Here is a 25,952-nt window from a genome sequence, read left to right as displayed (position 1 = left end):
GCAAAAGAGCTGAAAGTGAAGATATATATGTATGCATGTATTTAAAAAAAACCAAAATACATGAATAACAAAGTTGCCACTTCACCTCCCCTGCCAAAACCAACAATTTGTATGAAATACTGCTGGAACCAGAGAGACAGCTCCTCACTCCTGTAAGTGCAGTGGCACTCTGGAAGGCACAGATCAGTGGAAATGTATGCCAGCTGATATAAGCCATGCACAGGAAACTAATTGGTCCTCCTTTTGATCTCTCTTTAACAGACACTGAATAAAATATCAACTTTCAATGCATTTAAGCAGGGAAAGGTGTTATGTGCTGTGTTAACAGTTATTTCCTCTGGTCAATGAGTTTAATAACTAGTTCAATAATTAGTTCAGGCAGTCAGTATTGGGCTATGGTCCCCTCCTGTTGCCTAAGGCCTTTTTTTCAAGTTTTACTAGAGAAACAGCATTCAGAATTTCTGAATCTACATTCACTTAAGTTCTACATAAGGTTTGTATCAGCAGCTAATGGGATTCTAGGTCTCTTTTTCCTTACGTGGGCACAGCTGAGAATTCCATATGGAGCTACAGGCTTTTCTTATAGTGAATTACTTCCACTTAAAACACGAGAACATTTGTATATTTACCTTCACAAATAGTGTCTATTGAGGAACTTTAAAGAACAGAATTATGTAGCTTGCATATCTTGACAAGAAATCTCATCAGAGAGAAGATTGTTTTCCTAGTCAATACCACAAGAATGACTTTTTTCTTCAAAAGACCACCTCAAATTCAATACCATTCTCAGAGACATATTTTGTTACACTTACAGCAGCAAGCTGGAAATGTGCTGTTGATTTGCTCCATAACATCTGTTAGATCTGTGTTGGTATCATGAGGTGGAACTAACAAGTCATCTGCAGATATGACAACAAAAAAGAGCAATGAATTTAGTAACTAGAGGAGGAAAAAAAAAAAAAAGGACAACAACATTCTGAAAGGCATTCTCATCCAATCTTCCAGTTAAATACTCTCTTATATTTCAAGGGAAATCACTACCTGAAGCCTTTGTAACTTAAAGTGCAGGAACTGTCACTGATAATTGCCAGCCTTGGGAGAGGAGGTGAAAGTTACACTATTGATTTGCAGCAGAACCCATTTCTCTTTTATTAAAGCTTAGCCATTGCACCCAAGATTTAACTAGAAGAAATTGCCAAGAAGGAGCAGTATATAAGAATTTACAGTTAAAATAAATAAAAGGTTTACAAGATGAGGGAATTATACTCAGTAGCTGCTCAATTAAAATTCTGTTCCATTTTCAGATGATTTGTCATGTAACTTTCAGAGCGAATACGCCATTCTTTTTCTGGAAAAAAAAATTTATCTTTTAGATGGTCTTTATTCAATATGCACCAGCAATTTCACTAGTGTTAAAATCCTCCTTGCCTTTTTTTTTAAAAATGCTGCTTAAAATTAGCCAAGGGAATGGTTAGGGAATACAACTGGCTCTGTTCCTGGCAGTGTTATTAGACAGCATCTCTCATAAATCTACCATTGCATTAAATCAGACTCGAAGAAGTTCCATGTTTTTCCAGATAAATCAAAGTGAAAACACATGTCAATGCTGAGTGAAAACTTTTCAGTATGCAAGAGAATATTTTTCCTGTTTTCCACAGATATAAAGTAATTTTTTAATCTATGACACAAAGACTTGAAAACAAAAACAGGGAGGAAATCGCACTTAAGATAATATGAGAAAAATCTTTTATTTTTTCCCCTAATTTTGAGCATTCAATGGTCTGTAGTTATTTCTGCTAATTCCCAGTGGAATTAATGAGTTCTGATATTGGAGAATTTAAAATAATCTTTCAAGACAGAAATCCCTGCATGTGCAGAGGCCGTACACTTAAATACTCAATAATTCCTAAAGATTTGAGGGGTGGGGTCATTAAAATACCAGGATAAGCAGAGGATACACAAGAATTTTTAAAGCAGCCATCAGGAAGCTTCGATTACGTGTTTTGGACATTTGTTCCTGTATCTGACAGATTACTTGGGTGCATGTGTGTACTGTAGGACAAACAGCTGTTGGCCATTTCAGTCCAATGAAATCTGGTTCCCCCTTCAGTGAGGATGGAATTGCCCAGCAAATTCACTAGCTCAAAATGGATGGGGCCAAGGAGTCTATTGACAGAAATCCATAATTCAGAGTCACATGGATTCTTGTGATACCACAGCTGTTTGCAAGTGTGGGGAAGCACCAGCTCCAGCTGCAGTAAGTCCTGTTCCCAGTAGCATCGCAAAGATCAGTTCCTTTTTATTCATAAATCTTTTCAGAAAGATGCCAACAAACCTATTCAGTAGTCACATATAGACCCATGCAGCACATTATCTGATCAAAACACTTACCTGTCGGATGAAACTGTGAGCTTGTCTCTTGCTCGAGCGGGTAGCCGAGGGCAGAGTGCTGGGGTGAAGCACAGGGGGAGGCGCCGTTAACCCGGGAGTCTGACTCGGGCTACATTAAAGACAATAATACCTAAATTTAGATAAACTGTATCTACAGAATTTAAGTGTGGGCTTGTACGCAGTCATCCCACTCCTTTCCTTTTTTATGTGCTCTTTCCTGTTTGTTCTCCAAACTATTGAAAGTTGGCTTAGGTCTATACAACCGTTGTGGGGGGGGGGGAAACCAAACCAACAACTTGTTAAAAGAAAATTTAGATTTAAATGTAATTCTTATGACACTCCGGTTGACAATCTTGTTAAAAGTGTTGTTGCAAGCACACACCACAGAAACACAATGTTATGTATAACCCAAACAGTCTGCCGAGGCTCTCAGTCCAGCTACGCAGAAAGACTACACAATGGTATTATTCGGGTTGTATATATATGTATGGATATATACATACATATACACATACACAGAGGACATTCAGCTAAGGTCCCCCAAGAAGCTTTACTAGGATGAATGATCATGCTTAGAAACAACTGTCCAGTCATGAACAGTTTTGCAAAACTCCTTCACAATCAAGCCGAGTGAAGACACAAGACTCAAGAGAACTTCGTTAAATCTAAAAAGTGGTAGCTAGCCATCACTCCTGGTGACGCTGCTTCTCAATAGTGTGAAGGACACCAAATTTGCAGGAAAACCATGTACTATGTAGTTTCCAGAAAATTATGAGAAGGAACTCACATACTTTGAAAACTGTGTTGTAGGCAAGCCTTTCTGGACTCTTAAATTCATCTGAAGCATCAAACACTTAAGTTCTATATTACATTTAGTTGTAACCATATATGTGCTGGAGATTATGTATAAGTATACATATATGGACACAAAATAAGAAAAGACCATAAGACTTCTTCACTATAACAACTCAGAAATATTGGAAGGGATCTTGTTCAGGCATTTTTTTTTTTCGTCTTTTCCTTCTTTCTTGTAAGAAATCCTTTGAGGAAGAGAGTAGTAATACAGTATTTGAGTTCCAGAAGTGATTATTCTGAAAAAACAGAAGCACATGAAACAGAATTTGCATCTGAGGCAGTTATAGAAGCTTAGCTGAAATGGTTTCCCCCTTTTATCTTTTTGATTGCAAATAATCAAATTACTTCCAAACAGCTTAAAGAGCAGATTATTTAAGTAAATCTGTCAAAAGCAGATACAGAAGTAATAAAAAAAAATCACTACTTTTAAGATCTTTTTGAAACTGAGACTGAACAAGTACCTAGAACAGCCATGAGACTCAATGCAAAGAGGTAATATACAGAATGGCAATTAATTTGTGCACAAGTTTGCTCCTTTGCAGCTCACAGCTTTAAGTGTGACATCCAATTTTTTGAGACAACTTCCAGTTAAAAAAAAAAAAAAATCTTCAACAAAACTGAAGATTGTTGAACAATGAAAGATACTTTTTCATCCATACACACTGGTGAGTAATAGAAGGAAATGTTTCCTTGAGCACTCAGCAAATCTTTTTTTCTCCTCCAAACCTCATCTCTCTTTCAGCATGACAATACCAACTTCCGGCTTTGACTAAAAGAATAAATCAAGAAATATTGCCCTGCATATAGAAGACAAAGAAAAATGGCAATGTTGTCAAGCCAGCCAAGGATTTTACCATGAAGACTCTCCTATGAACAGTGAATGCCTATGAAGTGGTTAAGTAATTTGCTATTCAGTATCACACTTCAACCCAGCTACAGGGTCTAGGTAAAATGAGTGTGGTCATTTTAAATAGGCCAAGCCTGGGGTAACCAGGTAATTCTGTATAGCCAGGAATCTCTGTTCAAGAAGAGGTTAGAGCTATAATGGTAAAGAGATGAAGCAAACTCTCCAAGGGTTAAGAGTTACTTCAGTACAGAACAACAAGGCTAACTCCAGCAGCAGAGAGGCTGCTTGCCCACCCCACGAACAGATGGACAGAGAGAATTTGAATCATGCAAAATGCAAACTTGCACCTGGAATGGATCTCTGTCCCTCTTCAAGCACTAACTGTGGACAAATGGTGCAGAGGTGACTGAGGGTGACTGAGGAAGGAAGATCGGTGCTGGACTTGATACAAAATGCAGTACAGCAACACGTAGGCTAGATCAAGGATAGTGAGGCATTGTAAAGTCAAGATTAATTAGGATAAGAAGGAGATGCCTACGAACTTAAACGATGAGTTAGCAGTGAAGGTTATTTAGTACCACTTTGGAGTGCTATTGCAAATGACAAAAAGCCCCTGCAGAGCACGAGGACTCTAACAGTGGATAAACTGAGAGCAAACAAAACTTACTTGGAATACTTTACATCGATGTAACATATATTGCTGCAGCAGTCAGAATGAAATATTGCACTTGGATTTAGAAACAAACAAACAAACAAAAAGCACATCCCCTTCTAATCAGGACAGCGTCTGATGACTTCATTTTCATTTAAGTGTACTGATAAATGTTACGCTACATAGTTCCAGTGACTGCAATAACAAGAAAAGCTAAAACAAACCAAAACCCTCTTCTTCCAAAATCAGGACAATACAGTCAAGCAAATAAAAAGCAGGGTTTGGAGCAGAAAGGGAAGGGTTCTGGTAGTGGCATAAATGCCTTAATATAATAATCAGATACTGAAAAATGTCAAATGCAAAGTAGTTGAGGATATAGCTGCATGTATTTACATGATTTAACAGTTTTACTGGGAGAGAACCTGAGAAAAAAACTGTAGAAAATCATGTTCTACTTGACCCCAGTTGCATAACATCTACAAAATCTGATCACCTCCATCATCAACCCCCTTCAGGCATCCTGAAGTTCATGCCTTCTTATTCAAAACAATCCAGCAGAAACCCTTAAGCCAGAAGCCATAAGAAAATAGCCCTAGATGTTACTGTATGCCTGCTGCTTTTTCCTGAATAAATAAAAAGCAGAGAGATCGAGCACACCTTGACGTTGTGTGGGAAGTTTCCAACTCCACTTTCTGGGAATTTTCAAACGTCTTTTTATGCAAAATCAAATAAAGATACAAAGGGACAGATAAGCTCTTCTCCAGAAAACTCTGAAATTGAGGGATTTTTCTGTATTACAGCAGCTTTTAAAGCATTTCAAGGGAGATATTTATTTTAACCCATTTTGACCTACAGTGCCTTACTTCACTGTGCCTCTTGCTGGTGTCTTTCCCAAAGAATAGCCTGAAGTGTTCTGTGGCTTAATGGATAGATAAAACATACCCGTTCTTCCCTTGACTTCTGTTGCTTTTGGTAAAAAACAAAACAAAACAAAACAAAAAGCCCCCCCTCCCTCTAACCTCTGAATCACAGAGAACCTCAAAAAGGCCAGTTCCCTTTCCACATCCATTATGGATGTTTCTTCTTGTTCCAGACCTATTCTCCCAGCCACAAAAGAAACCAAGTCTCCTCTGCTCTTTTGATAAAACTCCTCTGCTTTCAATTGGAGAGGGAGCTGCAGTCCCTATTTACTCTGTCTTGGTGTCTGATCATATAGCCATTGACAGATGATTTTAGCTCCCATTAACTTCAATATCAAATCCAGTTTGACACCTCTATTCAGTCGCTCAGACAAGCAGAGAAAAATCCAAACAGACTTTAAATGCCCTTCATAATAGGTCTTACTTCTACTTTGCACATGCAGTATCTAAAAGGGCTGAAGAAAGATAAGTGAAAATGGATTCTTTATTTTTTCTCTGTATCATTAACATGTTGGTATCAAAGTTGTCACAGGCTAGTTCTGTTTCACCTTCCTCTTTGGCACTATAATCAATCAGGCAGACAAAAATGACAACATCGTGTGACAGCCACCAATCCTTTGGGCTTGCTAAAATAAAAATAGTATGGTAACCTCAGAATTGTGACCTGAAGTAGGCAAATGTCCAGTGAGGGTGCATGCATGTTTCTGCTAAAGGTGCTCCCTAAAGAATGTCTTAGAATGCTCTCATCTAGATTAAACAGTTACTACAGGAAAGTTTCTAAATTTCATTAATTCTCTACCCAAATATCTGTATGTAAATAGACTCACTCCATATCTTTTAGAGAAGAAAGTCCCAGTATTTTGGATTCAGTGGCAAGTTATTAACCCAAACAACAGTCAGGAGGCTGAGTGGAGAAGAGGAATGGAGAGACTTGCTGTTGACAGAAGAGAGAAACAGAGATGGCATGAAATGCCAGTCACAGCAAAGAACTTGCTGTAAAACAGTTGTGTCCTTTAATACCAGTAATTATTATTACACGAATTACAGAGTTGTTATATATTTTGACATTGGGACTTATGAGAATCTTCCACCCAAATCATCCATCTCATTAATGAGAAAAGGTATTCCTTATATCCACTAAAAAGAAATTGGGACAGCCAATAAAAGCAAAAGAAACAAATAAATATACTTAGATCCTCAGTTGGCTTCTGAAAAAGTCCTTCCTCAAGCAGTGAAAGAGGTAAAGACTTTCATAGACTGTGAATGGCCTAGGTGACAGAAAAACAAACATGCTGAAGAGTGGTCATTTTTCCAGAAAGTTAAGGGGGCAGTAATGGGATTCAGTGCTGCTTCATAATTGTATTAATGTCAAAATAAAGAAGTTCCAAAGAACATATACTAAAAATATGAGTTATTTACAGTTTCTGAATCCCCTTCAGGGGAGTAGCTTCAACATCCTTGGAGACAGCCTGCAAAAAGTCTGCTTAGTGGCAGGTCAAAAAAACCCTGCTAAATAAAGTAAGGATGCATATAGAAAGGCATATTGAAAAGCCACAGATATAAAAGCAATAATGCAGACCTTCTCATATAATTGACTTCATACCTGCCCCTCCATTAAAAGACAGAGGAGAAACAGGAACAGCTTTGGGAATGGCACTTGGAATAAGGAGAAGCACGGCATGACTCCCACAGAGAGGGGAGACTTCGGACAGGAAGCAGAAGAGCAACAGTATATAGTTAATGAGGTGTAAGCGATCAGAAATACTGAAAAAAGTCTATTCTTCTACCTTACCCTATCAGAAACCACAAATTGCAGAATGCCCAGAAAAATCCAAAGGCAGAGCTGACAAGAAGAAACTACTGCCGCCCCGCCCGCTTAATCACAACACACATGTATATCCTAAAGGTCTTACTAAGAATGTTACAAGAATACTGAAAAGATTAGCCACAGCTACATTAGGAAAAAGAAAGTTTTAAAGGGTGAACGTGTTCCTGATTTAAGCACTAAGCTGAAAGTGACTGTGGGTTTGGCAGAACTTCTGTGTTTCTATTCTACAGCTGTTTCTTTGCAGATTTTAAAACCACCTCTGAAACACCTAGTATTGCCCAGAGTTCTCAGGATACTTACTCCATGAATGATTGTTAACAGTTGCATCAGTTGTTATCTTCCCTGTTAAATATTTAAGCTACTCAAATACTGATTAAATATGCTAGAACGACAGCAACAACAACAAAAATACTCTGCTAGAGGGGTACGGAAGCCGTTGGAACAGATGCATCTTACTGCTATTCAGCCAAATCTGCCTAGAAAAATGACAAAGTTGGCCAGTGAAACAAACAAAAAATAATCTTTATCGCTGTGATGAGAGTATCATCTACAGCAGGAACTTGTGCCACTTTGATACCTGGTTTATGTGGTCTGTTTCTTGGCTTAGTTAAATCCTCTAGTATGTACAGCCAGCCACGTGACTCGCGGAAGGCAGGAATCATTTGCCTTACTGGACTCTGACCCAAATGTAACAATTAGGAGGAAACATTCACACAAATTTCTCTTCATCGTTCAAGCTTCCACACATGATACAGTACAAACTAACATCTCTAAAAGCACCTTGTAGATGTTGCTGCTATTATTTTTATAATCTAGATGTGCATATGCTGACTTCAAAAACAATCAACATTTCTTCCCTCAACAAAGAAACCCTACAATCTCTAGCTACTGACATTAGCTAAAAGGCTCTTGCCTCCAGCATTACTTTTCCGCGGACCATTTTGCTGTAGCTTATTGGTCTAAATATGCCACTCAAGAGGAACTGGATTTTTAACAGAATGAATTGCTGCTTTGCATTTTCAGACGTATCTTTGGCCATCTGTCTTTGGCATGCTAAGAAATATTTCAGTAACTAACCATGGCAACAAATAAACAAATTACTTAAGGAAAGATTGGAAAACTGAAGTCAAATACAGGGTGCGACGGCACCACTACTTGGAATAGGGTATATATTTTCTTCCCCCGGCTTTTTAATTCATGAAAAACTATTGCATGTGTGTTATTCTCAATGTTTTGTAAGTTACCATGATCACTCCAGCACTTGTAATTGTCTTGTACTCATTTGACTTTCACCATGGTTTATACTAGATGGTAGGAAAAAATATCTCTTCATCCTAGAAATGACCGAGCGCAACAGACCAAGCTAGTGTGGTGAAAATATCTGCTGTAAAATTCCAATGACTTTGTTCCACCAAGAAATTCATCGTGCAGAAACAACATGGGGGAAAGACATTAGTGTATATCTACCTGCTCAAGTAGCTGCCGTAGCCGGTGAAGCTGAGACTCCAATTGTTTATTGTGATCTTCCAATATTTGCATCCTTGCTTCCAGGCGACCTTTATGTTGCCTCAGGAGTTTAGCTTCAGCAATGAGCTCAGCGTCTTCAGAAGCATGCTGAGGTGATACAACAGAGTCAGGAGGTGATGCAAGAGGGTTTATTCCTCTCCGAAGATGTTGCTCCTTTAGTTGCTCATATTCTATCTGCAGACTCCTGGTATATTGAAAAGAGGAGGAGAATGATGATTTAATCAAGCAAATTAAAATAAAAAACGTCCTTAGATCAAACGATGTTATCATCACCTCCAACTACAGACCACAAGTAGCTCATACAAAGACAACGTCTTGACTTCTGGTAAAACAATAAAGTAGAGGTGAAACGAAGGTATTTTATTACAGACCCACCCTCTTCCACCTAACAGAGTCAGGCTATGCATGACATATGCCTTGATTGATTTTTTTTTTTTTTTTTTTTTTTTGGCTAAAATCATGACTCCTAGGTCCATCTCTTCTCATCTCCAACAACTATACATAATACATGCATGGCTCAAACAAGGATGAGGTGACAATTCAGACACCAGGTAGGATGATTATGAGACCTTTGCTCTTCCTCGAGGTCAGCAATGATACGCTCCAACTCTCCTCGTTCTTCCTTTTCCACTGACTTGAGTATCTGAGCAGGACTCTGTGGCTGACTCATAGGTGACTCTCCTCCCAGCGTCTGACAATACTGCTGGATAAGGGCATGCTCATCCTCTCTAGAGCAATAAAACACCACAGATAAAGACAGAGCAGTAAAACATTTATTATGTGAGCAAACACCTTTGTCAAGCTGAGGGGTTTTGTTTACAAAAGAGGACTAAGAGAGCAGGAAATAAGCCTGCAAGAATCTAGTATATAAGTGTCAGATGTGTGTGTCAGCAAATTGTATTAAAATTTTTATGAGTTGTTTCTAAAAAATATACTGCAAAAAAAGCCATATAAACATATGATGCACAGGAAAAAGAAGATTGATCTGTAGTAGTGTAAAAGACTGGTTTACTTTAATGTATGCATAAAGAACAAACGCTGCTGGTGATTTGAAAAGAAATAGTGAAAGCAAGAATCTGAGATAATATAAACCAAAAATGACTGATTTGAAATGCCTTAAAAATAAATAAACCCAAACAAGCTATCTGATAGTTCCTTTTTTTTTTTTGACCATAAGTAGGTGACATTTTTAATACTCTTTAGGAGATAATTGTAGTGTGCCCAATTTACCTAATAAAATTAGAGAGAAAAAAATCCCCACAGAATTCTTCAAGAAGTCATAGAGTAATGAATCATCAGGTATCTAGCTAACACTGTGCACTGCACAAAGGGACTGACAATGCTGCAAAAATAATGCTATAGGTTTTGAATTAGCATTATATTTCCAGGGTTTTTTTCCTGTTTTGGTATACACATGCAATACCTTGAAACTCTTCACGGGTAGCGGATCTCCTCCTCCTTACAGATTCAGGGATAGAAATAAACTATAACACTGTCCTCCTCCTGACTCACATAGAAATTATCTTCTGGTAAGGAGATACAGAAGTCCTGACACTTTCAATTACGCCATAACGTCCAAATGACTTTGCTTCTGTATAGGTGTGTCTTTCTTCCCCAGTTGCTAGCTCTTCTCCGAAAGTCAAGTCAGATGGATAGAAAGTGAAGGATATCATGTCCTAAAAATAGTTCACTTGCTAGCTCACTCAAGAAGGATAAATCAGCAGCAGAAAAACATATACTATTCATGTTTTTAAGAGACAAATTGCTGCAGAAGTACGGATGCTGAAGAAAGCCCTCCTTAAATTCTCTTCTTTGCTTGACTACAAAACAGAGACTGCATACTTTATGATACTGTGAAGTACTGTCCCTACAAACTTTATCCTAAAGATCTTCTACAGTTAAAGCATGGTCAATAACAGAGAGAAAAACACATGAGCAGTACACATATGCACATTCAGATTTCATTTAGAAAAGAGACTTCTTCATATTAAAAATATTTCTTGTGCTGACCTTTTTCCTACAATTGTTGGAAAGAAGTAGCTACGAATTCTGCTATTAATCGATTGTGGTCTGACATAATGAAAAGTATCCTCAGGGACTGCCTTTGAAAGCACATACAAAAAATAGGAAGTTCATTACATGCAAAGTATTTATTTTCCAAGTAAAAGTGTAATGGAGCTTTTCAAGAGGCTTTTTAAAATTTCCTGTCAGTCAGTTTAACCTCTTTCATTACAAAAGATCCAAATGTACAGTCTCATTTGAATGAATAGTAAAACCAGTTATTTAAAAATGTATGCCCTGAAAGAAACAGAAGTTATTTCTGTGGTGAGAAATAATCTATAAATAAAGGCATGTACAAGTAAAACACATCAGGTGTTTTACAGGCCACGCACATGGATTGGGGTTTTTCTCAGAAATAAATTCAAGCTCTTGGGATAAAGGGAGCAAATGCATGTGACAGGAACAAATGAGAGTTGCAAACATACTGTTTGTGTAATGGAAGACCCTTTTTTTTGCTGAACCAAGATTTTTTGGTAGCTCAGTACATCAATACCAATTTAAAAGCATCACCAGTATAAGAAGCAAGCCAAAATAACCACAGATTTAATAAAAACTGATTCTTGGTGTCTCTCTCTCAGAAAAACACTTCTATCATGCAGCAAAGTGATTTGGTTCTTTGTAGTACTGCTTAAGACCACCTTTTTACTGAAAACTAATCCTACAGTAGAACAACGAACTATTTCTTCTCAAGGATAACTATTCACTATCTATCCAAAGCTATCATGTGGTCTTCCGCTTCCCGACTTGTCAATGAGATTTGAAAATCTAGACTATTACAATCAAGCATCAAGTAACACTATACGTAAAAAACCCAGACCAAACCAAAAAATTTTATAGCCTGTGCCAGTTCTATCCACTTTAAAAGTTCATGCCATTCTATTCCACATAAGTTCATTTATGATATAAAGGTTAAAAACAGTCAGGTATGAAGACATCCTTCCACAGAGCTCTGGTTGCATATCATTTTCCTTCATCTTATCTTTTGTGATTAACTACTGGTTTGCAGAACATTTATGTGTAAAATTGAAAAAGGAACCTAATTAGTGAGTTGATATGCTTTTAACAATGAGTCAATAATTTAAAGGAAATAACATACATTCACTTATTTATCTCTTAGCTGTAGTCAGTACTATACTCATGAGAAAAAATGACAATATTGATCTTCCCATGCAAATGATAAAGGTAATGAATTTTTCATTCAATACAGCTATATAATTAAAATATAATTGAGGTTGTATGTGCATTTAAGTCCCACAAAAATATAGGGGATATCTGACAGTGTTAGCTGGAAAAGAAACAGAACAGTGCTCCTTTTTTTCCCTTACCTACAGAAAAAAGCTTCTAACAGCTTTCTCTTTTTCACTACTTGAGTGACCTCAGGGAAACCCATCATCACTTCCTTTGTTATTTTGCATTAGTCTAGTTAAATCTAAAGCAAATGCTAGTCCAGTTAACGATGTTTGGATCAGGTCCGGATGTGATAGTTAAAACTTCATGGTACTTCTCCACCCTTTAACCACCTTGATAAAAAAAACCCGCCCCTTTGAACTAAATTTTTGCCGAAGTGATGTAACCCCTTCTGGGGCTTCGGGCTTCAAACTCTGCGGCATATAGCTGGGCTTCTACAGCTCTGCAGAAACGTGCAGAATCCCCTCACTGCGACCGAAACGGCTGCACTAAGTCGGGAAGTGCTGGGGATTCAGTGTCACATCTTTAGGGAGCACAGAAACAGCATGTTAAAGCAGACTAGAGAGAGAACACAGCTTTACCATCCAGGTTTCCAAACACTGTTTGCATATTAATTTAAATGATACAATGTAACCACACGTACAGCCTTCTTTTGTGCAAGGGTGTTGATGTTGTCAGGAAAGGTTCACGTGATCAAGTAGTTTAGTCTGGTTATCTTAATTAGGCATTGAAAAGCTGCTCTCTACATTTTAAGATGATGAATTAGTTTATAAACAACTATGTAGGTCATCTGAAATTGATTTTTTTAAATAGGGCTCTGTAAAGCTGGATTTATTGTATTTATTTGAATTTATTAAATTTGAATGTACAAGATTGTACGTTAGGTGTAACCTCATTTTTTAATGAAACTTATAAACCAATTAAAGAAAGAGTTTACCCAGTAAATGAACACAGCTAAATACAAATTGTTCAAGAAGGATTGCAGATAATTTTATAGTTTGGACTCCCAGTTATTCAGTCCAGAGAAAATTTCATTTCCCTCCTCTCTCACTGGTTCAGAGTCTCAGAGTCTGCACTGGACAGACTGTGAGTATTGACCGATCTTTTTTTAGGGATCCCACCTTGCAGCTGAGAGCAGGCTTTTTCACATGCTGGAGGAAGTGCCTAATAAAAGAATTCTTCTGAAGGAAAAGTCTATTTTTACCATGTGTTCCACCTCTGGTCTGCCTTGCAAAATTACTGGTTCAAAAAACCTGAACCTTGAACCTGCACCAGCAAACCTCATGACTGTAATTAAGGCAGATTCATTAGTAGCGCAGGAGTCCCAGGGCAGGGCTTCAAAATGATCTACAACATAAGGGAGTGACACATGCTTTATGGCACACAAAGACTTTCATTTTGAGAATCTGGGACTCTCTTCTGCAGAATTCGTTGGAGATGGCAATCAGCAACCAAAATAAAAGCACAACATCAAAATAAATTTGTCATCTTTTCTCGGTGGTTATCCTCCTGAAGACCCTGAGTGCTTCAAGAAAAAGCTACAAGTACACAAAGTCCTTCAACAGAAGAGACTGCAGTTCCTTTTCAGCATTTCACCATAGTAGAAAGCAGTAAAAATGACATCCCAGGAGGTCAGATTTGAAAGAGGTACATCTCAAAGAAAAAGAACACCCCAACGAAGAAACCCAGGGAAAATGGCTTTTGAAATATCCTATTCTTTTTGTGGATATATATTTTCAAGAGGTCTATTCCAAAACATGCATTATGCATGGAGGAAGCAAGAGGCAAATAAGTTGCATACAACTTCCCTTGCATCAAGACTATGCTGTGGGAAGAAAAATTCTGATTTCCTGACAGTCACTTTTCATCAGTGTATTATTTTACCTGATCAAGAAAACTGATTGTTAAATTAGATTTCAGATAGTAAGATGTGGGTATTTGTGATCCTCCTTCATTGATCATGTTCATTTTTCCTGTGGCTCTCACACTAAGCACCATGCATTCTAGTCCACATACCTTAGCCTACTAATGCTATGAGAAATATTAGAATAAGGTTCAAGAAGGTACTCCAAAATGCTTTGTCTTCAACTTACTTGTTCTTCTCCTAATTTTATCATCATGTGGAACCAATTTCTCATTGTCACAAGATGCCTTTTAGCCACTTACATCACGTCAAAGCATTCAGGTACTACATACTGGGGCTCCAGTTTAACTTACAACACATTGAGTGGCAGTGCCAGCTAAAAGTACCACTGGCTTTCACCGCTTGTTCCTACTCCCGCACCCGAGTGCACAGCTCCCTGACAGGTAAAATTTCTGATTATGTTCCAACTCTGCCTTCAGCTGAATGTGAAATGGCATCAACAGTGCTGCAGACATGAAGATGACTGGTACTAAAGGCATTAATCAGAAAACAGCTATTAAACATTCACATTTATACAGAAATTATTTATACCATGTCCAGTGGACTTAACTTCAGTATGGGCTAGATAGGAGAGTTCGTACATTACAGGAATAAGAGGGTTACATTCTTGTCCTATTTTCCTAACAAATGTTTTTTGTCTTTTCATTCTCCTACACCATGATTTGTCAAATTGTGAGGCATAGCTTTCTGTTAGGGACACTATTTATCATCCTTTGCTGCAAAGTCTTCATTTTTTCCTTATGCTCATGTTCACTTGTGAAGAGGCCAGTCTGCTTTTAAGATATGGATGTTTTTGCATGAATTAAAGCTAAAGAAAATCCATCACAACAGTCTAGCCTAAACATCTAGAACTCCCTAATGTATGGAGAAGATGACATGAAGGAAAAACATTTTTATTCAATGTATTTGTATCAGAAAACTCATGCATGAGAGCATTAGAATGTTTGTTAAGAAGCTGGACATACTACAGTAGAGACTATGAATCTTTTTGCTATCTAGAAATATTTTTCCAGTTGAGGAAAATGTGTTTTTTAATGGAATTAACATACCCTTAGGGGAGGGTTAGAAAAGCTTAGTTAGGGAGGTAGGAGAAGTCATAATGACATTCAAGACAACAGGATAGTTAAAACCCAAGAAATTTCTTTGAAGAACGTTTTCTTAACCAAATGGCATATTGCAGAACATTCCTGCAAAAAACTCATTAACTGATGGCAGAAGTTTTCTTATTGTCATTCAAATGCGGAAGACTTCTTACACATGCTCTTCGGAGCACGCAGAGTGTTAAAAGTATTGTTGATGAACTTGTTAACCTGACAAGACCAAAGCAGTAACTTTCCAATATTAAGTGCAACTATGCCTCTCTTCTAGGTTCACAGTAAACTGAAGGACTCTCAAGGACCAATAAAAATAAGATCACAGAACAGAAATCCAATTACAAGAAGCAGAGAATTTGATTTCCAAACCAGTGATCACCTCCTGAAGGTTTGAAAGAATACCATAAGAAAATGAGATTTTGCTCAGATAGATTTACAGCAGGGGCATCTGAGCTGAAAAAATGTGCATCCAAATTTCAAATTGCTCCTTCAAATTCAGTCTATAAAGAATGATTACACCACACTCATTTCTATGTCAAACTGCATTTAAACAATAAGAATAGAGCTGAACTATAACCCTAAACTCCCAATGTTCCAGCTGTAGGCGACTTATGATCCAAACTGGGATCCAAACTTCATAGTTGTGTAGATTCCTGCAATAGTTTAACTCCAAACTTTAAACCACAGTTCTTCAGAATTTTGTGAGTACTTCAGTATGTACCTTAATGAAAGCATGCATTATTATCTGCAAATAAAACAGAAAGTGCCATTCGGTACAAAAGTTACTTTCTTGTCCTCCCCAGCCTCTAAATCTCTGCATATTTTGTTTGTATAACAGTCCCCTTTTGACAAACAGGACTGAGACCCAAATTCAGAAGTCCCTCTCACACGTTGGTACAGAAGTTCACCATGTTCATTCTTTTTCTTAAAATAAAGGTCATTTTTATAGGTGAACAGGGAAATTGCATTAAAATCAACAGCTAATTTGCCAGTAAAAATTAAGCATATATACCCCCTTTTACCATTGGGATAGATGGTTGTTTGGTCTTTGTATATGAGTAGACTCATTAATTGCAAAATAAACAACTCGATCAAGTGTATGAGCATTCAGCTGTTTTCAAGTTTTCAGCTTTCCCTGCCAAGTGGCAGTATGTTTTCTCTTTTTTCTTTTTTGAAGGGAAATCAAAAGGGAATAATTTGGCTGCATTTCCGTCATTGGTGAGCCTACCAATGACAGAAACACAAGAAAACATTTACATATGAAAAAAGTTTTATTAGTTATGTAAGTAGAGTTAATTAAGCAGGAAAGAGGAAACATTTAAAGGTGATCACAAGTGCTCCTCTGAAGCAAAATATTTTAAATCTCAAATTGTTAGTACATTCATAGGTAGAATAATTTCATGATTAGATTTTAAAACAGTAAGTTAAAGTATTATTGAGAACAATAGCATTTCCTAAATAAAGCTGAACAAGAACAATTTCTGTTTCCTCTTCAAAAAAGCTGATGACATCCATTAATAACTTAAAAGAGCCAGAGTTCTACTACACTGATTTAATGAACAGAACAGATGATACAGCGAGGTTAAAACATTCACGTATTTCTACAATGAGAAAAATCATATTTAATTCATCAGTAATTTAACGGGTTCTATGCTTTCCAGGCTCATCAATGCATTTTAATATAGGCTTTTACAATAAGTGTGACACATAATTCGAAAAAGAAAATGGCATTGATAAAATTAATGTGGGGCTATGTTTATATCCCCAAGTACAAACAGATGGATCAGCAGCCTCCAAACTGAAATCTAGCAAGAAGTAGCAACACGGTTCTGGCTCTGCAGAACCTTCAATACAGATGATTTTCTTTTTTCAATGAGAAAATTGTCCTGGGAGATAGCACAAGCTATCGACCCACTCCATTGTCCACTTTGGCACAGAAGGATTTCTCTTCCAATCTGATAAAAGCAGAAAAGGACTACAAACTAGAACCAATAGAGCTGTGACTTTTTTCCAGTCATATGAAATATCGTCCCTTTTGAAGTGGAATGGCTGACAAATGTAGAGTTCCCTTACATCATCAAATGAACATCACCAACTTCTACAACTGGTGGTTGGAATAATGAAATTTATGCAGGCATCCTTAGTGTCATACTTATTAGCTACTTTCCCTGGGACTAAATCCTGTGTTACAACTTATGAAGATGATACCATGCAGCTATAACCGAAGTTCCTGGCAGCCTTAACAAGTGTGAGTTACTTACACGCTTCCTGTGGTGGAGCTACTGTCCGTGAGGAAGGAGCCATTGGTCCTTTCCATCTGCGCGAGCCTGAAAGGCAGGGAAAGACCATGACCTTCAGAGACTGCACAATTTAAACAGAAGCACTGTGAAGATCAATTCTACTTAGAAACAGCTCAGATACGGCAATCTTGGTATACATAAATAGGAATAAACTCCTAGATTTTGTGACAGAAACCTATAATCCAGAGGACTTTTATGAGAAACTTGTGCTATGATTAACTAATTCTACTTGCCAAGCAACAAAGAACAAGTATATTTTCTATCTCTAGTATAATTATCATTAGCACCACCACAACTCTCATGGTAAAATTAGTTAAAGAGATGTTTTCGCAGATGGTTTTCTTTTTGAATTCTATAAAGCTGGACTAACAAAAGAGGATAAATACTTTTTAAATACAGCACATGCAACATCTGAAATTATGCTTGGCAAATAACATCACACTGTGGACAGACAAGTCCTGGAAAAAACACAAAACCCAGTGTAATTACAGGGAGTCCTGGCCTATGGTTCTCATTTGGAAGGAATGAGATTGGTATACTAAAAGGACTGGATTAGTATACTGTACATATAAGGCCCCACTGCTCTAAAATCGCAGCAGAAATTTTCTATCTATTCAATTTTCTAGGAAAGATATACCTTATCTTCGTAAGACACACATAAAAATCTAGGAACACTCAATGCTGTGCACATACACTGGACTGCACCAAATACAGCTATTTCCTTTACTATAAAGGTATCTTAATTACACGTATATTTTTGCAAGAGTGTTATGCATTATTACAGACATCTTCCTTCGAACTTCTTTTTAAAAGCAGTGTGCAAAGCCCTAAAGAAATGGGAACTCTGGTGTCTTCTTTTATCATGGAGCAAGCTTGCCCATCTGTACATTTGCTAATATTCCTTAGGGTTGAAGGAGGGTAACCAAAAACACACACAGGATGAAGTTGTCTTGATCGCCACGTCCCACCATGGCTGGGGTGGGATGTTGTGCTCAACACCTCCCGTGAAGGACAAGCTCCTAAGTGACTACAGACGTTCAGACCATCTCTGCTCCAGGGCATCTCAAACAGATCTAGTTCATGTGACTAAAAAGAGTGCATTAGATGCTTACAAATCACCTTTGTTATGTTGCTTAGCTCAGCATCTTTAAGTCTTTGATGAAACATAATTTTCTAAATTAATCTTCGTAGACCTTTTGTCACGTAGGGAAGTAGTACAAAACCCCGTATTTTTCAGAGAGGAGAGCCTGCCCTGAATCTCTTAGAGAGTGAGTAATAGATATCCTGTCTCACAAACGCAGATTCTACCATGATCATCATGTTTTCAATCTCCATCATTTAGTGAGGATTTGCTTGGAATAGCATGTGGAGCCAGGACACAGCCCTGATCACGGAGAAGAGGGAGACAGTGAAGGGACTCTTACAGTTGCGAAGAGCCTTCAAGGCAGGATACAAACTGAAAGCTGAGAAAAGGAATTAGAAGCAACTCAGAAGTGACACAGCACAACAGAACGGGGACACGGTACTTGATTGCAGGTAGGGGACTTTGTTAACAGTAGAGTTGAATATTTTTCAATCAGTGACAATAATGGCTTTAAGCCCTAATATACTGTTTCTGCTGGGCACAGTCTTACTAAGGAAGCCTTGGTAATATTTTTTGAAAGAAGCTTAGCTGAAAAGATCAAGACAACAAAAAATATTTACTAGTTTGTATGTGAAATATGCATAATAACAGATACAACTAGAAAGCACACAATAAAAATTATGAGAAAGATACAGATGGAACTAGGTCTTCATTTTTTAGATTTTATTATTAGAGGGAAAAAACATCTTGAATAGCTTTAGATAGTAAGCTTATATAGTTATCAGTATTTTTTACTTTTGTGGTTTTGTTAACCAACTTCTGCACAGAGCAGGTACAGATTTAGCTTTGTATCCTGAAAGAGATACATGGTCCACCTTCGTCCACCTTCAGTGAGTCTAATCCAGAGCAGAACTGGTAAGAGCTAAGGGGGAAGAAAGGGAAAACAGATATTGCAGCTGGGATCTCCCTTGATCCTTAATGCGGGTCCAGAGTTTGTGCTTCATCCAGGCACAGAAAGCCACAGCATTCTGGCACCACAGGCTGAAAAAAGGACATAGGGAGACAGAAAATTCTCACATCTTTCTACAGAAGTCTAATTTCTTTGCTCTTGCCTAGTTTGTAGTCCTGTCCATGGGTTTTAATCGATTACAGCATGGCCTAAGTTACAGATTCAAAGAAATGTTGGGTGATTTAAATGAATTACATGTTCCAAATAATTGAAAAGCACTACAACTTTGCCTTTGACAATGTACTATGCTACTTATGAAGGAAGAAAATATTCATTGTTGGGGAAAAGAAAAAGAAAAAAAAAGAAAAATGTGGAGGCTGACAGTAGGTAGCCCTTCAGGGTTAGTTTCTGCCCCATTTTTCCCATGCTGCAAAGATCATCTGTTGGGTATCCTAGGTATTTAACAAACTGTTGTGAAGCTTTCTTATGGTGCCCATAAGTAAGAATTCAGCCATCTTAAACATAAGCTCTGAATTTTTATTCAAAAAGCTGAAAAAGTTAACATTGTTTATTAGTTGTGGAGATCAGATACAACAATAAAAACACCGAAAGTAAAACCCATTCAGTTCCCATGGTAATATGGATCAATTTCTTTGTTGCCTAAAAGTTGGGTGGTGTTACTTGTTTTTGAGAGAGGGTACCTCTGGTTAGTGCTTAACCATCACCAGCTCTGAATGTACAGAAGAGAGTTCAACAAAACATAGAAGCACTGAGATGGACTTGGCAAAATAGACATTTTATCATGAAAGGACTAGGGTGAAGCCATAAAAGTCAGAACATAAAACATTTGTAATTATTATATGCTGTGCTAAAAGTCAATGGTAATGGATAGTGTCAACCTAAGAAGAAAATGAAAACCTTGGTCTAAAATCCAGCAGAGAAAAAATATATATCCAACGAGTTCAGTTTATTTCCAAAGGTTAAAAATGAAGAAACAAAAGGAAAACAGCACATTTTAGAAATAACGCACAGTAATTCTGCAAGTTTCCATTCTGTTTGACAGATGCCAGATGTAATGCATCTACTTTACATTTAAAATGGCTGTATTCAGAAGCCGATGATTTAAAAACATTTGACTTACTTCTGAGTACAGAGAATTATATCTTTTTAATAAATAATGTCCAGCCAGTAGGATAACGTCTGCAGGAATCAATCACAAAATGCAGCGTACTGGTAAGAAACTGTGCATCTCTTACCTGGTAGCGTACTGCTCTATCCTGGAGTGTGTGTCATCATGAAACAGCTGTGGAGACTGGGAAGGACTAGTTTAAAAACAAAAAAAAAAAACAGTGAGTGGTGTCTAAAGCAATTCATGATATAGACAACATTATTTTTAAAGTAAGTTAGACTGATGACAAATAAATAAATTCACAATATTGCTGAGGGGGTTATTGCTTTGGATCAGCCATGCCCCATAGCTCATGCACATCCAATTAGCAGCAACTGAGCTAAAAGAAAACAACCAGTATGCTAAGTTTTCCAGACAAAGGGGTTCTGCATACTCACTCATACTGCTCTGGCCACATACTGATGAGAGTGATAGGACTGCAAGGAAGACAAAAAAAAAAAAAAAAAAAAAGAGAGAGAGAGAAAAAAAGAAAGAAACAAACTATGAAACAAAAACTTTAGTGCCATTTAAGCAAGAGAAGGCTGGGGAAACACAAAATATTTTAACCAGCAACCCACCCAGATTATTTGAATCAGCAACAATTGATGTAGAAAAGAGACAGCAAAACAGATACTGCTGTGTATCATGGAGAGACAGGAGACTGACTTACGTACTTAATTTTGTTAAATAAAAATCAATTTTCAAAAAAATACCAAATCAGTGTTATTGATTGAACTGCAGTTCGTAAACCATAATCAGTTCATTTAAATTCTGCTCAAGTACTGGAGCTTTCCTTTTAAACTAACTAGAAAACATATTTTTAAAAAAAATTGGGGGGAAAAAACACCACTGACAACAAAAAACCCCACCATAAGTCAAAGTTATCAATGCTTATTTTCCTACTGCATAAAAATAATCAGAGGTAAATACATATTGTATTACATTCTGACACTTGAGTAAGTACTTTTTTTTTTTTTTCATTATTTAAAGGAACATGTTACTGAGTTTTGTCACCTGCAGGGGAGAGAACCAATACCAACAGTTTCCTCAGCATGATGCTGGCAATTTATCTGTATATTTCCCACATGACTGGACCAAGGGAGTTTTATCCTGACCTGTGATTACAGTTTTGACATTCCAATTTCTGGCACCATTGTCAAACTTCCATCACATCAAAGCAGCTTTGCTTTCCTGTGTTGGTGACCTTTTTTTTTTTTTTTTTTTTAAAAACAGACCAGCTTAAGACTGCCCCAGTGAGTAACATTTTAACATTTGAATGTGCGTTGCTTCCTTAGAAGCCAGGCCATTAATAATGCCAGCTTTCAGATTACTTCCTCCTGTTTCTTAAACTGCTAATAAGCAGGTTTTGTTTGTTTATTGTAAATAAAATGCACAGTCCTCCAGTCATGAAAACAGAGCATGGACAATGGCACTGGGCTGTTGCATGCAAGCAGAGCATGTATGTTGAAGCTTCACGTTTGCCGTCACTAGCTAAGCAGTGCTGTGTTCAGACGATACAGTAGTACCGCAGACTCCAGGATGTCAAGGAGAGTCAATCCATGAAACTACTTCTACGCCCTGTCAACACATCTTAATTTTGCTCTTTTGAGAGTGTGCTTTGCTGACAACTACCAAGTAAGTAAATAAAGTGCAGTATTTCTGCCAGCACCGTAAGTAATACTGTGGAGACACTGAAAGTGCTCTCTTTTATTAGGCCACCTATATTTCTGAAGCCTGTAGGAACCCAATCAGCTCAGAGATTTCTAACTCCAGGGACTCTGAGATAACGAAATAAGCAATGCAGTTCCAAAAGCCCAGTCTCCCCAAAGCTACGAAAGTGTTCTCTGTAAAACAGCCGTTCAGCCCCCTCCAACATTACCTGCTAAAGTCTCTGCCTTTATGATAAAATGCTTACAAAAATCAAAGTATAAAATACATTACTTTTTCAAAAACATGCAAGATCCGCAAATAATGTGAAACAATTCATAGAAAATAATACAGCACAAGGCTCTACAACTGCTGTTGATTATTTCTCGGGTTTCACTTTTTTATTTTTAATGGAATAGGCCAGTGACCCCAGGAGCAATTAGTCTATAATCATGCTTACGTCTCCAGGTTGTCACCCTCCAATACTGTTTGCACAGGTAGGTAGCCAAGTCGGGGATGCTTTGCAAAATACTTTTTTGACCGGAACTTATTCTTCAGCACCTTTGTGAAGTCCCGTACATCTTCCCCAGATGTTGTCTTAAAAAGTTAAAAGAAATGAAATTGAACATTGCTAAATAGCATTGAGATAATAGTGCTGCTGCTGTCCTGAAAAAGGATACAAGAACTTCAAAATGTTAATGATGTTAAAATTGCCTTTTTAGTGCCCTGAAATATAGTACAATAATAATGGTAACGCAAATGGTAACTACATTCTCTTCTATTGGAAAAAACAGCGAGGCTTCAAATCCCCAGCAATAAACGCACTGGATTTACCAATTACTTTATAAATTAGAGAAAAACTGAAACAGATTCAACTCTTAAGGTAAACATTTATAACCAGTCGTACAAAACACAAAAATTTAATTTTTCAGAAAAAAACCCCACACAAATCAGTTTGCCAGATACAAGGGGATACTCTTAGCCATTGAAAGCAATCTTGACAGTACACTCATATACATGAAGCTTGTGACTCACCCCACAGACAGAAAAACCTTGTAATGGCTCTGCTGAAAAAATAAAGCTAACTGTAATTGCTTTGTTCAAAAAAAAAAAAAGCTAACACAGCGCTCTCTATTCACAAAGCGTCACAAAATACTCACTGCCTCCCATTCTATACCTTAACTGCAAAACTTTATCATGAGATGGGAGCAGTACGTGCTAATCCATGCTCTGCTGCAACGGCCAAGTTTTTAATGAGCGTTTTCTCTTACCAGCTCTTTCCACAGGTTTCTGCCACTATCTGTATCATTCCAGAATCAAAAGAACCCCCACACAAAAGAAGTGACAGCCATTGTACAGGCACTGTTCAAAGGCACAGTCAGAGGCAGGCCTGATGAGAACAATCAGTGCCCACAGTAACAAACTCTCAGACTGATTCAGTCGCCTCCTTCCTACAGCAGGGTAAGACTAGTACAAAAATTAGCCACAAGATTCTGCAAGTCTAAATTTACAAGTTACAATCAGCAACTCCTACCCCCCACCCCGCAGGTTTTTTACGGGTCCCCACTGATGCAGCCCCTTCCAAAACTGACATGTGCTTAGCCCCATCTCTCACCCCCACATGAAATTAATTGTGTTCTTTAGAACAGAACTAAAATTGATGCAACCGCTTTTAAAAATCAATTGAACTGCTTTGGTAATACTATTCTGTTAACTTCTGCTACAAAAGTAGGGATACAAGCAAAACAAGCAGGCACAAAATGCAAGGTGAAAATGGCAATAAAGATATCTGCAGGAAAAAACAATAGTATGCCTTTAGAGCGTATGTGCTTACAGGCTGTACTGAGTACTGAAACAGAATGGTCCCCATCACATGTCGCAGTTACTATTAAGCATTTCCTCTTGCAACTGCAGCAAAGAAAAAGTGGCCATTGACCTCCTGCATTAGCTGACGATTTGCAACGGCTTCTACAGATTTCCAGCCCAAACCCTGTTACAAACTACAGATTGTATTTCTGTACCCTCTGCTTTGGGAGAAGCCTGTTAACATACAAGGATGCCAAAGTGGATGGGTATCCATGGGGAAAACAGAGTGAAAGACTTTTCAGTTTTGTAAATTTTTTCTGTGATGTGCTACAAAGAGGCCTAGAAGCAGGTCAGGCAAACTATTCTCTGATTTTATTCTCTATTGTCAAAACATAAAAATACTTCCCTATTCACCTATATATTTTAATGTATGTATAACATATACAGTTACAAACTCTGTAATGCAGATCAGACGAGCAATAAAAATTATAGATAATCAAACTGATGTTCGTAAGAGTTTCTCACATCTGGCTTTAACGAGGAACAACAAACTGAGCAAATTTGACATTAAGAGGTGTTTGAACCCCTGAATTTTAATACAGGTAAATTCAGGGAGGGCTCACAAAATCATTCTCGGAAAGCATCTGCTTCAATCACTGCATCATCCAAACAAGGAACATGAGGCAGCCCAAAGGGCTGCTTGTTCTCACGCAACAGTAACTCCAGCAGATGGAACTCTGTCCCAAGGCCAAGGAATGAAAGTTTTAGTACCTACAGATTGCAGAAATAAATGTCTACTGAGCTGCCAAACTTTTCCTCTGTTGTGTTCTTTATTTGGTATGACAGCCTGACCCAGTTCCTTGGAAAGATTAATACGGCTGTGTACTGACTGAGGACAATAAATGCTAATCAGTGAAATTTGAACAGATTTGGAAGAACTGTTTTAATTTACACGCAACTAAGATGCAACTCCTAGAAGTATTTCTTCTATGATTTTTGCATATAACCACACTACACAATCCAATCCAAAATCTTGCCAAAAGAGACGTGCTATAATATTTTATTTCAAAAAAGAATAGCCAGGCACTGTTGCGTAGAATCTATCTACTAAATTAAAACCAACAGGTAGCTCGTACACTTCCTTACATCATGACATCTTGACTATTTGCACACAAGTCAATAGTACAAGTACCACCGTAGTTACAGAACTACTTCAAAAGCAAAGAAAAAAATCCTTTCCTTTTTGCCTGAAAACTTCAGCCGAAAGACCATGCTTTCAAACTCGACTTAAAATCTCAGTTCTTAGAACAAGACAAAGTTCAGGAAGGAATGACTAAGATCCATGGCTGGCACACATAAATAACTAAAAAACATCTGTTGCAGAAGGTCTCAAAGAGAAAATCTGTATCAACTGACAAACTGGCATAGCACTCTTCAATACACCAGCCGGAAACAAATGGAGTCATAAGTCACAAACTGAAACAAGATAAAATTTCTTACAAACCAACACAAATTTACATGGAAAGCAGTGGAAAAAACAGAATAAGCTGAGACATGGTTTTCATATGTAGGGTAAAAAACCAGTTGGTATATATTTTTAACATATTAGAAATAGAACAAATCTTTGTTGGGAAAAAGTACTACCCGAGAATGTAATAAACCAGTTGGAGAGGTCTAAATTAAATAATATGTAATATAAAAATTATAATAA

The 25,952-nt window shown here is 37.5% G+C and overlaps 1 protein-coding gene across 1 annotated transcript; it reads right to left on the bottom strand.

Moving 5' to 3' along the window:
• Window positions 1-812: 812 nt before the first annotated feature.
• On the bottom strand, window positions 813-23,032 carry LOC104079234 (utrophin-like; the record flags this gene model as incomplete). The annotated part of the gene is made up of 8 exons (XM_009581198.1): window positions 813-899; window positions 2,386-2,500; window positions 8,961-9,204; window positions 9,590-9,748; window positions 17,549-17,614; window positions 20,877-20,942; window positions 21,187-21,225; window positions 22,896-23,032. Coding segments are annotated over 8 exons (913 nt in total), but the record flags the coding sequence as incomplete, so codon positions are not given.
• Between the last annotated feature and the right edge of the window lie 2,920 nt (window positions 23,033-25,952).

This window comes from Fulmarus glacialis, unplaced genomic scaffold, assembly GCF_000690835.1.
Source record: "Fulmarus glacialis isolate BGI_N327 unplaced genomic scaffold, ASM69083v1 scaffold25457, whole genome shotgun sequence".
Taxonomy (NCBI): Eukaryota; Metazoa; Chordata; class Aves; order Procellariiformes; family Procellariidae; genus Fulmarus; species Fulmarus glacialis.
Note: the sequence above shows the minus strand (reverse complement) of the source record. Positions and strands in the feature narration are given on the sequence as shown.